Raw genomic sequence first — 14,651 nt, forward strand, 5'->3', positions numbered from 1 at the left:
ATACTACTGTGTGGTCTGTGCTGTATACTACTGTGTGGTCTGTGCTGAATACTGCTGTGTGGGCTGTGTTATCTACTACGCGAGCTGTGCTATAGTATGCAGGCTGTGCTGTATACTATGCGGTTTGTGCTATATAATATGCGGGCTTTGCTATATACTATGGGGAGTATATTCTATGGGGGAGGCCATGTTATGTACTATGTGGCTGTGTTATATACTATTGTGGGGGTATATTATATTCTATGGGGGAGGCTGCGTTATATACTATGGGGGGCTGCATTATATTCTATGGGGGGGCTACATTATATATTATGGGGAGGTGGGCTGTATTATATTCTATGGGGGTTACATACTCTGGGGTGGCTGCATTATACTCTGTGGGGTGGCTGCATTATACTCTGGGGTGGCTGCATTATACTCTGGGGTGGCTGCATTATACTCTGGGGTGGCTGCATTATACTCTGGGGTGGCTGCATTATACTATATGTGGGCTGCATTATACTGTATCGAGGACTATGGGGAATACGTTATACTATATGAAGAACTATGGGGTGCATTATACTATGGGAAGTGAATTGTACTACATGGATGACTGTGGCGGTGCATTATACTATATGGAGCACTATGAGGATTGTATTATGCTATATGGAGGACTATGAGGATTGTATTATGCTATATGGAGGACTATGAGGAGTGTATTATACTATGTGGAGGACTGAGCAGTGTATTTTAATATATGGAGGACTATAGGGAGTGTATTATACTATATGGAGGACTATGGAGCACATTAGTAAAATACACCCCATAGTCCTCCATATATTATAAACAAGTAAAATGCTGCATATTCGGATTGTTTTTGCTGGAACAAAAAGCCTTGTTGTCAGCAGCACATTGCCAGTGTAAACTGTAGATGTGCTGCTGAAAACATGATACTGTATGGTGATCTATTAGTGATCGTTCTGTCTCATCATTATTCCTCAGCTGGTGGAAAGAGGCCGGGAAACAAGCGTTGAACAACTTCAGTATTGTCGATCAAACTCGTTTAGCGGCCTGAACTCAGTGCACGTAAATACAACAGAAAGGCTTCTGTGTGATGTGCAATATGTTAGCATTTGGGGACCAATTTTAAACTTTGCCTAGGGCCCCACTTTGCCTAAAACCGGCGCTGCCTACAAGTGTACAAAGATATTATACAGTCACCATGTGACAAGTGGGCCTGTGTAACTTCAAATGCCAGGGCTGAATTTTAGTCCCAGTCCGGCCCTGGCACAGAGCACAGCCCACAGAGAGCTATATACAGCCCACAGCAGTATACAGCACAGAGCACAGCCCACAGAGAACTATATACAGCCCACAGTAGTATACAGCACAGAGCACAGCCCACAGAGAGCTATATACAGCCCACAGCAGTATACAGCACAGAGCACAGCCCACAGAGAACTATATACAGCCCACAGCAGTACACAGCACAGAGCACAGCCCACAGAGAACTATATACAGCCCACAGCAGTACACAGCACAGAGCACAGCCCACAGAGAGCTATATACAGCCCACAGCAGTATACAGCACAGAGCACAGCCCACAGAGAGCTATATACAGCCCACAGCAGTATACAGCACAGAGCACAGCCCACAGAGAGCTATATACAGCCCACAGCAGTATACAGCACAGAGCACAGCCCACAGAGAACTATATACAGCCCACAGCAGTACACAGCACAGAGCACAGCCCACAGAGAGCTATATACAGCCCACAGCAGTATACAGCACAGAGCACAGCCCACAGAGAACTATATACAGCCCACAGCAGTACACAGCACAGAGCACAGCCCACAGAGAACTATATACAGCCCACAGTAGTATACAGCACAGAGCACAGCCCACAGAGAGCTATATACAGCCCACAGCAGTACACAGCACAGAGCACAGCCCACAGAGAACTATATACAGCCCACAGTAGTATACAGCACAGAGCACAGCCCACAGAGAACTATATACAGCCCACAGCAGTATACAGCACAGAGCACAGCCCACAGAGAACTATATACAGCCCACAGCAGTATACAGCATAGAGCACAGCCCACAGAGAGCTATATACAGCACACATCTCTTCTCTTCCTCCCCTCACCTCCTCCGAGAATGGCCCCACAGTCCAGAAAAAAAAAACCTCTCCTCACCTCTCCTCGTGCCCAGCGTTGCTTCCTGGTTCCTGCTCCTGTCTCAGCAGCTGCAGTCTGCCCGGGACACAGCAGGTGCGCGATGATATGACATCATCGCGCACCCGCAGTGTCAGAGGCAGAGCGGGGAATGATGGGAGAGGAGCGTCTGTAGACGCTCTCTCCTCCATCATTGCATTCAACTGTACCGGCGTCTATACGCCGGTATAGTTGAATGCGACGGCGGGGGCGGCGGATTGAGCGGCCCACCACTGGCACCGGCCCTTCTGGCATTTGCCAGAAGTGCCCTATGGCCAGTCCGGCCCTGGTGTCAGCAGTATATATTTTTTGCAATTACTCTTTGAACACAGATGCATCATATTTCTATGACAGAGTACATTATTAGTTCTCAAATATATTCTTTATTTGGTATATTCCAATTGTAATTTTTCTAACAATACCTGGACCTGTCTAAATTCCATGTATATTGGTGTACTCTCATGTCTACCTTGCACACTATTGCCATGTTTTCAGGGTATCGCCGTCCCTTTCCACCTCTACCTCTATCTCCAGATTCCTTTTACCCACATTCAACGTCCATATTAGGACACAATTACGCAGGCGCCGGTGTCCCCATTCCATCCCCATAACAACGCATGAACTTTGCCGGCCGCACACAACTGTGATCCGAATAGCGCATGCGCCAGCGTCATCAGTACTTCCGGTCACATTACCCCACAGCGCTCTATGACTAGAAGCGCCAACGGTTACTCAGCGCCAGTCTCAGCTTAGACACGGGAGTGTCAGCCTCACACCTCTGCGCCACCTATGGACGTAGGTCACGACCAGAAGCTAAGTATACCTACACTACTTCCAGCTAATTGTACTTCACGATCGCTAACATGATACTCCTAAATTTCACAGCTAATGCCGGATAAACGCTGGACATTGTAGTACCACGCCTACTGAGGTCTGGACTCCCAAGTCTCCAGGGCATATTACCATTAAATACACCACCAGGGTAGGTTCTTGCCATACCCTATACGGCATCATATGCATTCTGGTTTAGGTGATCTTATAATTATACCTTCCAACAGACCCCTGGCACAGGATTGCTATCCTCATCCTCACTAACCACTGCATGGATCTTGCCCCACGAGGCAAAGAACATCCCATGACACACGACAATCAACCATATTGTCAGGGTAGGTCACAGTTACCCCTTCACCTATGTACATACATCGTTTTAAACCCCCTGGGGCATCCACGTATACATGCCTGCCTTTTTTTCATTTCTGACAGGATACAACTTTCCACAGTTCTATATCACTATTATCTCAAACCAAGATAAGACTCTTCATACATTAGGTAGGCCACCTTATTGCCTCATTTATAATATATAGACTATTCTAAGCACACACATCACCATATGCATTTCCTTAGACTAATCTCTCTGATTACATATGTCCTAATGCTTCATTATTTGCATAATTTATCCTAGGACATCTCGTTATAAGGTCACACAGAGCTATTTCTCTGTACATGAACACCACAACTGTATATATTGTATATAAATGTACATCTTTTGATATATGTATGTGCACCAACCATTGTATATACCTAATTGTAAATATTTGTATTTTTTCTAGCGACGTTGTGACCAAGGCTATGTATTAGCCGAAACGTCAACACTTACCAGTCGCTTTGTCTAAGAACCACTGTAAATAAATTTCCACTTGAAGCATACCTTCAACTTGTACGTGTGCAGTGATCTTCATACCTATCCCACCAGGACCACAGCCACCGGCTATCCACCAGGACCACATTTTCAATTCTTTAAAAGTAAGTTTTGAAGACCCCAAATCTGCTACTGCAATGTGTAGAGCAGATTGCAAGTGTCTTTTTAACTTACAGAGCCACCAGGACCACAGCCACCGGTTATCCCACCAGGACCACAGCCACCGGCCTTTGTACATCAACAATGTCCTCTTCTGACAGCCCTCCTCCACAGCAACAGCGTGTATTGGTAAGTTAACACAAAAAAAAAAATTTAATTTTTTTTTTTTTTTAATTTACGTTTTTGTTGATCACTACATGCATAAATTATGTTTAAACAGGAAGCTGAATCAGATGAGGAGCTGTCAGAAGGGGGCGAGACGGGTGGAGAGATGCAAGTGGAGGAGGAACCAAGTGTAAGTAGTGGTGAAACAGTTGCTTCGCACATCACACTGCACCATACACAAAACAGATTTTCATACATAACTTAACACCGAAAACATGCCTACATTACAGAGAATTTGTTTCCTTTATTTCAGTCTCCTGCTGCTGACGACCAGTCAGCAAATCGTGAAGGTTCTCCCAGCCGTTCCCAGAGTTGGCGTCATCGTCGCCGCGGTCGGCCATCAGTGAGTTTTTTTGGGGGGAGGGGGATTCTATTGGTACTTTAGTGTTTCAGTGTACTAATTTGTTTGTTTTTCTTCTTCTTTTTTTGCACAGGCTTCACAGCGTGCTCCCGCAGAGGAGTTCGATGATGACCGACATTGACAGTCTCATCGAGGAGGTTCGCGAGCGGGAGCCGCTGTGGAACATGGCTAACCGCAGCCATGCCGATACCGGTGTCACCCGTCGGCTCTGGGACGAAGTGTGCCATAACATCTTTCCAAGGTGGGAGGACCTTCATCCACAGCAGCTGAGCAAACTAGGTAAGTATTCACTTTTCAGTGATGTTTTGAGCTGACTGTAATGTATTGCATTTACCAATTTTTTTCTTTTCATTCTTGTCTTCACAGGTGGAAAGGTTAGGAAGCGGTGGCGGTCACTGAGGGATCGCTTTAAGAGGGAATTTAACGAGGAGATGCAGGCCCCGAGTGGCTCAGCAGGAAGGAAGAGGAGCAGGTATAAATATGGCCCGGCCCTCTCCTTCCTGAGGCGAACCATGCTGAGTAGAGTGTAAGTATTCTACAGCCCACTAATAACCATGTTAACCTGTCTAACTTAGTTTGGTTTCAGTCAGGGCTTTTTCATATCAATATATTAATTTCTTTTGTTTTTTCTTTCACAGCACCTTCTCCAGCCACCGGGCGTCTGCATCTTCCTCTGCGCCCTCTGGAGCGATCCCTCCTGAGTCCGCCACTGAGGGCCACGTCGGTAGGCCCCACACCACTGTCCCCTCCTCTGACCCCACTGTCCCCTCCTCTGACCCCTCTGTCCCCTCCTCTGACCCCTCTGTCCCCTCCACCTCATCTGCCCCAAGCAGTGGAGCATTATTGCAGCCTTCATTGCTCGCATCTGATGCTGAACAGATAGCGTTTCCTTTACCCCACCCCTCTGATCCTGCCACCTCGAGACCACCATTAGGTTCATGGCGGCAGCGACAGAGGGGTCAGGAAAAGAGCTATGCTCCTGAGTTCTTACATCTGAATGCATCCTTCCAAAGCTCTTTCAAGATTTTGGGAGAGCAAGTGACTGCTGGTTTCAACATGGTGCAATCACGCATCAGTGAAAGCAGCCATGAAACCAGCAGTCGCTTGGATAGGCTGCATTCAGATGTAAGTCCCGATCCGGCCAATCTTTTTTTTCAATCCATGCTCAGGAGCATGGAGAAGCTTTCTCTTCAGCAACAGATGCGGGTAATGAATACCTGCCATAATGCTCTAATGAAGGCCCTTAATGAACCCGAATCTACCCACACATCCACTACAATTCTACCCCAGGCCCCACTTCCACACCATGCCCCACCCCAGGCCCCATTTCCACACCATACCCCCCATTACCAAACCAATCCCCACACCAGCCCCATTACCAAACCCAGCCCCAATCCCCACACCAGCACCATTACCAAACCCAGCCACAAACCCCACGCCAGCCCCATTACCCAACCCAGTCACAATACCCAACCCAGTCCCAACACCCAACCCAGTCCCCATACCCATCCCGGCCCCCAAACCAAATTCCTTCCCCAAGGTTTTCTTCCTTGCCCAGCTTACCTTCCCCAGTAAGTATTCCCCCTACCCCAACACCACCCCCCTCTGGTCATCCTCCTGGTTTTACCCCCCCTTCCACTGCACCCCAAACAAGTAGGGTTTCCCCACCTATCGACGTGGTCCAACCTTCCTGCCCCTCCTCCCCTCGTATCTCCACCCCACACTTTGAAGACTTACAAAGTTTTTTTTTAAATGTTAATGTAAATGTTATTTTTAAAAATGTGCAAATTTTTTTTAAAAAATATTTGAAAATAAAAATATCTTTTTTTGGCAAAAAAAATTTGTTAAAAAAAAAAAAAAGAGTTAAAATAAAATTTTCTCTGATTTAAATTCTAGTCTTTGTGTGTGTGTGGATTTATTAAGGTAATATGGCAACTAAATAAAAAAGGTAAAATAAACACCAGACGTGTGAAAGGTATAACATATTGGTTTTACTAGCAAGAAAACCACGCTTTTGGGCCTTTTTTTTTTTTTTTGGGTGAGAAACACATTTTTTACATAAACCAAACACATGGAAAACAGGTTACACAATTATGTCTTGCCATGGGATCCGCCCGACAGGTGACAAAAAATAATCCGCAAACTGGTCCCTCATCCTTGTAACTGAACCTGTAGAGCGAACAGAGCTGCTGCGGTAATCCCACAAGGTTGTCTCCAACTCTTCGTCATCCAAGGAAATGGGCTCCTTTGAAAGGACAAAGTTGTGGAGCACCACACAGGCTTTAACAACCTCGTCTATAGTTGTGGTTTTCAGTTTGATTGCCGTCAGTAGAACTCGCCACTTTGCCGTCAATATACCGAAAGAACACTCCACTACTCTTCGTGCTCTAGTAAGCCGGTAATTAAAGACCCGCTTGGTATGGTTTAAGTTCCGGCTACTATACGGTTTCAGTAGGTGCGGCGACAGTTGAAAGGCTTCATCACCTACACAAACATATTCCATGGCTGGTTCACTTGTTCCTGGCAGTGGTCTGGCTGGCGGGAAATCGTAGCTCTCTCCATAAAGGCAACGACCCATTGGAGAGTTTTTAAGAACTTGCGCATCGTTGGACCGTCCATAAGTTCCGATGTCCACGGCAAGGAACCTGCAGTTGGCATCTGCAATAGCCATAAGGACGATGGAGAAATACTTCTTATAATTATAATACTCCGATCCTGTTCCTGCCGGTTTCGCAATCCTTATATGTTTCCCGTCAACTGCACCCACACAATTTGGGAAATTGCAAAATTGCTGAAACTCTTCAGCACTTCGCAACCAGATTTCCATGGATGGTTGGGGGATATACTCTGGCTGTAAAGTGGTCCAAACAGCCCGACATGTGTCCTTCACTATTCCAGAGATAGTGGAAATGCCCAGCCGGAATTGGTAATGGAGCGAAGTCAGAGATTCACCAGTAGCTAGGAAACTTAAAAAAAAAAAAAAAAAAAAATGTTAGAAAAAATTGCACAGACCAAAAAGTTTCAATAAATGGCACTGTGAAAATTTTTTTTAGGACGGAACACACAATAAAACCTGCATGAAACCGGTGTAAAAAAGCAGTGGAATGGCCGCAAAGAAAACCAAAATTACATGCTGCAGAAAATAGTGCGCAGTATGTCAGCGCAGTATTGTCTGCAGCATGTAATATAACATTCAATATCAGCAATCACAGAAAAAAAAGCAGTTGCATGTCATCAAACCCAAAAAAAAAAAAAAAATCTGCAGAAAATGCAACGCAATATTTCAGCGCAGTATTTTCTGCAGTATGTTATATGACACTCAATGAGCAATGACATTAAAAAAAAAGCAGTGGAATGGCCGCAAACAAAACCAAAATTACATGCTGCAGAAAATAGTGCGCAATATGTCAGCGCAGTATTGTCTGCAGCATGTAATCTAACATTAAATATGAGCAATGACATAAAAAAAAGAGGCTTACCGCAGGGTCACCATCAGCCGCTCCGCCGGTGTGATGGCAAGCCTCATCCTTGTGTCCTGCCTTCGGATGACATCCTCCAGTTTTTGAAGCAAAAAGTCAAAATGTTCCATCCTCATCCGCACGTAATTGTAGAATTTGTGTGGATTGTGCCGCAACTCCAGGTACAGAGTGGACTGGACACCCCGGGTCATCCGCAGTTCATTAACCCCTTCATGACCCAGCCTATTTTGGCCTTAATGACCTTGCCGTTTTTTGCAATTCTGACCAGTGTCCCTTTATGAGGTAATAACTCGGGAACGCTTCAACGGATCCTAGCGATTCTGAGATTGTTTTTTCGTGACATATTGGGCTTCATGTTAGTGGTAAATTTAGGTCGATAATTTCTGCGTTTATTTGTGAAAAAAATGGAAACTTGGCGAAAATTTTGAAAATTTCGCAATTTTCACATTTTGAATTTTTATTTTGTTAAACCAGAGAGTTATGTGACACAAAATAGTTAATAAATAACATTTCCCACATGTCTACTTTACATCAGCACAATTTTGGAAACATTTTTTTTTGCTAGGAAGTTATAAGGGTTAACCCCTTCACCCCCAAGGGTGGTTTGCACGTTAATGACCGGGCCAATTTTTACAATTCTGACCACTGTCCCTTTATGAGGCTATAACTCTGGAACGCTTTGACGGATCTTGGCGATTCTGACATTGTTTTCTCGTGACATATTGTACTTCATGTTAGTGGTAAAATTTATTCGATATAACTTGCGTTTATTTGTGAAAAAAATGGAAATTTGGCGAAAATTTTGAAAATTTTGCAATTTTCCAACTTTGAATTTTTATGCCCTTAAATCACAGACATATGTCACGCAAAATACTTAATAAGTAACATTTCCCACATGTCTACTTTACATCAGTACAATTTTGGAACCAAAATTTTTTTTTGTGACGGAGTTATAAGGGTTAAAAGTTGACCAGCAATTTCTCATTTTTACAACACCATTTTTTTTTAGGGACCACATCTCATTTGAAGTCATTTTGAGGGGTCTATATGATAGAAAATACTCAAGTGTGACACCATTCTAAAAACTGCACCCCTCAAGGTGCTCAAAACCACATTCAAGAAGTTTATTAACCCTTCAGGTGTTTCACAGGAATTTTTGGAATGTTTAAATAAAAATGAACATTTAACTTTTTTTCACACAAAATTTATTTCAGCTCTAATTTGTTTTATTTTACCAAGGGTAACAGGAGAAAATGGACCCCCAAAGTTGTTGTACAATTTGTCCTGAGTACGCTGATACCCCATATGTGGGGGTAAACCACTGTTTGGGCGTATGGCAGAGCTCGGAAGGAAAGGAGCGCCATTTGACTTTTCAATGCAAAATTGACTGGAATTGAGATGGGACGCCATGTTGCGTTTGGAGAGCCCCTGATGTGCCTAAACACTGAAACCCCCTACAAGTGACACCATTTTGGAAAGTAGACCCCCTAAGGAACTTATCTTGATGTGTGGTGAGCACTTTGACCCACCAAGTGCTTCACAGAAGTTTATAATGCAGAGCCGTAAAAATAAAAAATCATATTTTTTCACAAAAATGATCTTTTCGCCCCCAATTTTTTATTTTCCCAAGGGTAAGAGAAGAAATTGGACCCCAAAAAATGTTGTGCAATTTGTCCTGAGTACGCTGATACCCCATATGTGGGTGTAAACCATTGTTTGGGCACATGGCAGAGCTTGGAAGGGAAGGAGCGCCATTTGACTTTTCAATGCAAAATTGACTGGAATTGAGATGGGACGCCATGTTGCGTTTGGAGAGCCCCTGATGTGCCTAAACATTGAAACTCCCTACAAGTGACACCATTTTGGAAAGTAGACCCCCTAAGGAACTTATCTAGATGTGTTTTGAGAGCTTTGAACCCCCAAGTGTTTCACTACAGATTATAACGCAGAGCCGTGAAAATAATTTTTTTTTTTTTCTCAAAAATGATTTTTTAGCCCCCAGCTTTGTATTTTTACAAGGGTAACAGAATAAATTGGACCCCAAAATTTGTTTTCCAATTTGTCCTGAGTACGCTGATACCCCATATGTGGGGGGGAACCACTGTTTGGGCGCATGACAGAGCTCGGAAGGGAAGGAGCGCCATTTGGAATGCAGACTTAAATGGATTGTTCAGCAGCCGTCACGTTGCATTTGCAGAGCCCCTGATGTACCCAAACAGTACAAACCCCCCACAAGTGACCCCATATTGGAAACTAGACCTCCCAAGGAACGTATCTAGATGTGTTGTGAGAACTTTGAACCCCCAAGTGTTTCACTACAGTTTATAACGCAGAGCCGTGAAAATAAAACATCTTTTTTTTCCCACAAAAATGATTTTTAGCCCCCCAAATTTTTATTTTCCTAAGGATAACAAGAGAACTTGGACCCCAGAAGTTGTTGTTCAATGTGTCCTGAGTACGCTGATAACACATATGTTGGGGTAAACCCCTTTTTGGGCGCACGGGAGAGCTCGGAAGGGAAGGAGCACTGTTTTACTTTTTCAACGCAGAATTGGCTGGAATTGAGATTGGACGCCATGTCGCGCTTGGAGAGCCCCTGATGTGCCTGGACAGTGGAAACTCCCCAATTCTACCTGAAACCCTAACCCAAACACACCCCTAACCCTAATCCCAACGGTAACCCTAACCACACCCCTAGCCCTGACACACCCATAATTCTAATCCCAACCCTAATCCAAACGTAAATGTAATCCAAACCCTAACTTTAGCCCCAACCCTAACTTTAGCCCCAACCCTAACTTTACCTCCAACCCTAGCCCTAACCCTAACCCTACCCCTAAACGTGACTGAAATACGTGGCACTGAAATACGTGGCACTGAAATACGTGGCACTGAAATATGTGGCACTGAAATACGTGGCACTGAAATACGTGATACGTGGCACTTAAATACGTGGCACTGAAACACGTGGCACTGAAATACGTGATACGTGGCACTGAAATACGTGGCACTGAAATACGTGGCACTGAAATACGTGGCACTGAAATATGTGATACGTGGCACTGAAATACGTGGCACTGAAACACGTGGCACTGAAATACGTGATACGTGGCATTTAAATACGTGGCACTGAAATACGTGGCACTGAAATACGTGGCACTGAAATACGTGGCACTAAAATATGTGGCACTGAAATACGTGATACGTGGCACTGAAATACGTGGCACTGAAACACGTGGCACTGAAATATGTGATACGTGGCACTGAAATACGGGGTACTAAAATATGTGGCACTGAAATACGTGATACGTGGCACTGAAATACGTGGCACTGAAACACATGGCACTGAAATACGTGATACGTGGCACTGAAATACATGGCACTGAAATACGTGGCACTGAAATACGTGGCACTGAAATACGTGGCACTGAAATACGTGGCACTATGACTGTCAGAAAATGTTCATTAAACGGTTAGGGGTGAGGTTAAGGGTAGAGTTAGGGTTAGGGTTTGGATCCCTTTATCACCTTGATGGTGGTGGGTGGCTTTTCAGTGTGTTTTCTGTTTTTTTTCGATAAAAATGCATGCGTTTTTAACGCAAACAAACGCATGTGCTTAAAAACGCAAGAAAATACTGCAGGTTGTATTTCTGAAAATGAACACATGCAGAAAAAAACCGCATGCGTTTGAAAACGCGACCAAACGCGTACAAAAAAACCGCATGCGTTTTCAATGTTAAATATAGGGAAAAAACGCATGCGTTTTTTTGTGCAAAAAACGCTGCAGACAAAAACGCAAGTGTGAAACCAGCGACGCTTTTTATAGCAAAAAAGTTTTTGCGTCTCCACATTTTGAGACCTATAATTTTTCCACATTTTGCTCCACAGAGTCATGTGAGGTCTTGTTTTTTGCGGGACGAGTTGACGTTTTTATTGGTAACATTTTCGGACACGTGACCGTTTTTGATCGCTTTTTATTCCGATTTTTGTGAGGCAGAATGACCAAAAACCAGCTATTCATGAATTTCTTTTGGGGGAGGCGTTTATACCGTTCCGCGTTTGGTAAAATTGATAAAGCAGTTTTATTCTTCGGGTCAGTACGATTACAGCGATATCTCATTTATATCATTTTTTTATGTTTTGGCGCTTTTATACGATAAAAACTATTTTATAGAAAAAATAATTATTTTGGTATCGCTTTATTCTCAGGACTATAACTTTTTTATTTTTTTGCTGATGATGCTGTATGGCGGATTGTTTTTTGCGGGACAAGATGACGTTTTCAGCGGTACCATGGATATTTATATCAGTCTTTTTGATCGCGTTATTCCACTTTTTGTTCGGCGGTATGGTAATAAAGCGTTGTTTTTTGCCTCGTTTTTTTTTTTTTTTTCTTACGGTGTTTACTGAAGGGGTTAACTAGTGGGGCAGTTTTATAGGTTGGGTCGTTACGGACGCGGCGATACTAAATATGTGTACTTTTATTGTTTTGTTTTTTTTATTTAGATAAAGAAATGTATTTATGGGAATAATATATATATTTTTTTTATTATTTATTTAGGAAATTTTTTTTTTTTTTTTTTTTTTTACACATGTGGAAAAAATTTTTTTTTACTTTTTTACTTTGTCCCAGGGGGGGACATCACAGATCATTGATCTGGCAAGTGTGCACAGCACTCTGCCAGATCGACGATCTGCTGTGCAGGGCTGCAGGCTTACCAGCGTCTGCTCTGAGCAGGCACTCGGTAAGCCACCTCCCTCCCTGCAGGACCCGGATGCCGCGGCCATCTTGGATCCGGGACCTGCAGCCAGGAAGGAGGTAGGAGACCCTCGCAGCAACGCGATCACATCGCGTTGCTCCGGGGGTCTCAGGGAAGCCCGCAGGGAGCCCCCTCCCTGCGCGATGCTTCCCTATACCGCCGGTACACTGCGATCATGTTTGATCGCGGTGTGCCGGGGGTTAATGTGCCGGGGGCGGTCCGTGACCGCTCCTGGCACATAGTGCCGGATGTCAGCTGCGATAGGCAGCTGACACCCGGCCGCGATCGGCCGCGCTCCCCCCGTGAGCGCGGCCGATCGCGTATGACGTACTATCCCGTCGGTGGTCATACGGGCCCACCCCACCTCGACGGGATAGTACGTCTGATGTCAGGAAGGGGTTAAAATTTGACCAGTGATTTCTCATTTTTACAACAAAATTTACAAAACCATTTTTTTTAGGGACCACCTCACATTTGAAGTCAATTTGAGGGGTCTATATGACTGAAAATACCCAAAAGTGACACCATTCTAAAAACTGCACCCCTCAAGGTGCTCAAAACCACATTCAAGAAGTTTATTAACCCTTCAGGTGTTTCACAGCAGCAGAAGCAACATGGAAGGAAAAAATGAACATTTAACTTTTTAGTCACAAAAATGATCTTTTAGCAACAATTTTTTTATTTTCCCAAGGGTAAAAGGAGAAACTGGACCACAAACGTTGTTGTCCAATTTGTTCTGAGTACGCTGATACCTCATATGTGGGGGTAAACCACTGTTTGGGCGCACGGCAGAACTCGGAAGGGAAGGAGCGCCATTTGACTTTTTGAATGAAAAATTGGCTCCAATCTTTAGCGGACACCATGTCGCGTATGGAGAGCCCCCGTGTGCCTAAACATTGGAGCTCCCCCACAAATGACCCCATTTTGGAAACTAGACGCCCCAAGGAACTTATCTAGATGCATAGTGAGCACTTTAAACCCCCAGGTGCTTCACAAATTGATCCGTAAAAATGAAAAAGTACTTTTTTTTCACAAAAAAATTATTTTAGCCTCAATTTTTTAATTTTCACATGGGCAACAGGATAAAATGGATCCTAAAATTTGTTGGGCAATTTCTCCTGAGTACACTGATACCTCACATGTGGGGGTAAACCACTGTTTGGGCACATGGTAAGTCTCGGAAGGGAAGGAGCGCCATTTGACTTTTTGAATGAAAAATTATCTCCATCGTTAGCGGACACCATGTCGCGTTTGGAGAGCCCCTGTGTGCCTAAACATTGGAGCTTCCCCACAAGTGACCCCATTTTGGAAAGGAGACCCCCCAAGGAACTTATCTAGATGCATAGTGAGCACTTTAAACCAACAAGTGCTTCACAGAAGTTTATAACGCAGAGCCGTGAAAATAAAAAATAATTTTTCTTTCCTCAAAAATGATTTTTAGCCCAGAATTTTTTATTTTCCCAAGGGTAACAGGAGAAATTGGACCCCAAATGTTGTTGTCCAGTTTGTCCTGAGTACGATGATACCCCATATGTGGGGGTAAACCACTGTTTGGGTGCACGGCAGGGCTTGGAAGGGAAGGCACGCCATTTGTCTTTTTGAATGGAAAATTAGCTCCAATCATTAGCGGACACCATGTCACGTTTGGAGAGCCCCTGTGTGCCTAAACATTGGAGCTTCCCCATAAGTGACCCCATTTTGGAAACTAGACCTCCCAAGGAACTAATCTAGATGTGTGGTGAGCACTTTGAACCCCCAAGTGTTTCACAGAAGTTTATAACGCAGAGCCATGAAAATAAAAAATAATTTTTCTTTTCTCAAAAAATTTTTTTTA

At 44.0% G+C, this 14,651-nt stretch overlaps 1 protein-coding gene across 1 annotated transcript; it reads left to right on the forward strand.

Annotated features, from left to right (window-relative positions):
- Positions 1–4,586: 4,586 nt before the first annotated feature.
- On the forward strand, positions 4,587–6,723 carry LOC143809722 (uncharacterized). The gene is made up of 3 exons (XM_077292753.1): positions 4,587–4,858; positions 4,946–5,105; positions 5,218–6,723. Exons 1-3 carry the CDS (start codon positions 4,684–4,686, stop codon positions 6,152–6,154), a joined length of 1,272 nt encoding a protein of 423 aa, XP_077148868.1. The 5' UTR covers positions 4,587–4,683; the 3' UTR covers positions 6,155–6,723.
- The last annotated feature ends 7,928 nt before the right edge of the window (positions 6,724–14,651 follow it).

The sequence above is a fragment of the Ranitomeya variabilis genome, chromosome 2 (genome assembly GCF_051348905.1).
Source record: "Ranitomeya variabilis isolate aRanVar5 chromosome 2, aRanVar5.hap1, whole genome shotgun sequence".
NCBI classification, from domain to species: domain Eukaryota; kingdom Metazoa; phylum Chordata; class Amphibia; order Anura; family Dendrobatidae; genus Ranitomeya; species Ranitomeya variabilis.